Here is a 2386-nt window from a genome sequence, read left to right as displayed (position 1 = left end):
AATGTGGGAGGGCCCTGCTTCAAGGGCCTGATAAAGAGACAGGATTTTAAAAGGGGATCTCTCCCCACCAATGTGTGTACCCTAACCACCGGGATACTCTCATGTGGGTCTCTCTCTAACTCTCCTGTTCAAGCCTAAATTCCTTTGTGGCTCTACCCCCGCTGGGGAGTAAACCCATTGGCTCCAATGATTATTATATTATCCTTATTAATTAGTATTATTGAAAAATCCTTGAGATTTTAATAGGTTAGAATAAGATCAATGATATTAAATAGAGTTTCAGCAAATTACTCAAAAAGAATGAACAGAAATTAATAGATGAAGAGATTATATTTATACAATTGGCCAAATCCTCAGCTGGTATAAATTGGCCATAGCTCCCCTGAAGTCAGCGGGCCAGATTAAAGAGATATGGAAACAGAGGAAAGAGAAAAATGTGTGAATGACTCTAAAGCCTAGTGCTCAGAACTCTCAACTCTGGATTTAGGAGACCCAAGATCCAGTCCCCCATGTTCCACTGACTCTTATACAACTAGGAATCAGGCCCGCTGACTTCAATGGAGACTCACTCATTTAGACCAAGTGAGGTTTTGTCCCAATGGGTCCATCAGTTACTTGAGCTCAGAATTTCCCAAACACAAGTTATCCACAGTTCTATGCTCTAATGTAAACATTAGTAATTTATTTAATATCATCGACATTACTTGAGAAACTTCAATTTCCCCAACATTTGCCCTAGAGCTGTTTTCACTTCCTTGTTTTTCAAGCTGTAGATAATAGGGTTTAACATGGGGGTCAAGACGCTGTACTGGATGGAGAATATTTTATCCAGCACCACAGAGGTGACCGAACTAGATTTTGTATACTGGAGAAAACCTGTCAGGTAAAATAAGCCAACCACAATCAGGTGGGAGCTGCAAGTGGAGAACGCTTTACGCCTGCCCTCCGCAGAGCGTATCCTCAGGATGGTGGAGATGATGTGAATGTAGGAGATCAGGGTAAGGAGGAAGGAGCTTGATCCAAATATCAGAACAGAAGTAAGAAGCACCACTGGATTGGTGAGGGTGTCAGTACAGGACAATTGTAACAGAGGAGGGAGCTCATAGCTGAAATGGCTGATTTGATTGGGCCCACAGAAATGCAACTTGAAGGTAAAAACAGTGTTAAGCAGGACATGGACTAAACTTATTGCCCATGCACCACCCACCAGCTGAACACAGATCCCTTTGCTCATTCTCTCCATGTAACGCAATGGGTCACAGATGGCAACGTAGCGGTCATAAGCCATGGCTGAGAGAATGAGAATTTCAGCACCACCTGAGAGGAGGATGAAGAACATCTGAGCAATGCAGCCATTGACAGAAATAGTTTTGTGCACTGCTAAGAAGTTCCTCAGTGCACCGTGACTGAGGAATAGCAGATATCAACAAAGGATAAATGAAAGAGGAAGAAGTACATAGGGGTGTGAAGGTGAGAATCAGCTCTTATCACCACAATGATCACTATATTACCACCAAGAGTGATTAGGTAAATAACTAAAAACACCGAGAAGAGGAAAATCTGCATCTGTGGGTCACTGGAAAGTCCCAGGAGAATAAATTCAGTCACTGTGGTTTGATTTTTCATTGGTATTTATTCAGGAAAACTGTGATCTGGAAGACGAGAGAAAACAAATGAAATTAACACTTATAATAAAAGTAAATAGAAACAGCATGTGAAGTTAATCTGATCTGTAGCATGAATGTAAAGAAAGCCCTATTCCAGGCTGTACAATGTGTATTTTAAATATACTAAATTCAGTGAGAGATACAGAGAAGCTGGATGGAATTTGTATGTTTTTAATAGACAAAATGGGCTGGATACACAAAAGGACTTGGGCACCTAACTGCCAGTTTAGCTGCCTAAATTGCAGAATCTGGCCCCACTAGTGTTCACAAAAGCCCTGTTCAGCTGGGACTAGCAGACAGGCTGATGTGGGGCTCCCTAAATCTCTCCTCTTGAAGCTGATCCAATGTAGCTCAAATATTAGAGAGGAAGCACAGCAGGGTTACTGGGTACTTGGTCTTTTGCATCAGGGATAGGTCTCTAACCACCAGGATCTCTCTCTCTCTCTCTCTCTCTCTCTCTCTCTCTCTCTCTCTCTCAATGTTTCTTTAGTCCGGCCTTATGACTTCAACAGAGCTACAACTGCGGTACACCTGCATGGGAACTGGCAGATTCACTCCAATGAAACTATGGCCAATTTACAATAGCTGGGCATGTGAACAAATGTATAAAAAAATTCTCCTTCTCTACTACTTTCTGTCACTTGTTCTAGATTATTTTGTTGAAAACACTATTTAGTATCTGTAGCATATAATTGGATTCTTATCTATTAAAATCATTA

General features: G+C 41.4%; 1 protein-coding gene across 1 annotated transcript; it reads right to left on the bottom strand.

Annotated features, from left to right (window-relative positions):
- Nucleotides 1–700: 700 nt before the first annotated feature.
- On the bottom strand, nucleotides 701–1626 carry LOC135888004 (olfactory receptor 5V1-like). The gene is given in 2 exon segments (XM_065415815.1): nucleotides 701–1398; nucleotides 1401–1626. Coding segments are annotated over 2 exon segments (924 nt in total).
- Nucleotides 1627–2386: the final 760 nt, after the last annotated feature.

The sequence above is a fragment of the Emys orbicularis genome, chromosome 13 (assembly GCF_028017835.1).
Source record: "Emys orbicularis isolate rEmyOrb1 chromosome 13, rEmyOrb1.hap1, whole genome shotgun sequence".
In the NCBI taxonomy this organism is placed as follows: Eukaryota; Metazoa; Chordata; order Testudines; family Emydidae; genus Emys; species Emys orbicularis.
Note: the sequence above shows the minus strand (reverse complement) of the source record. Positions and strands in the feature narration are given on the sequence as shown.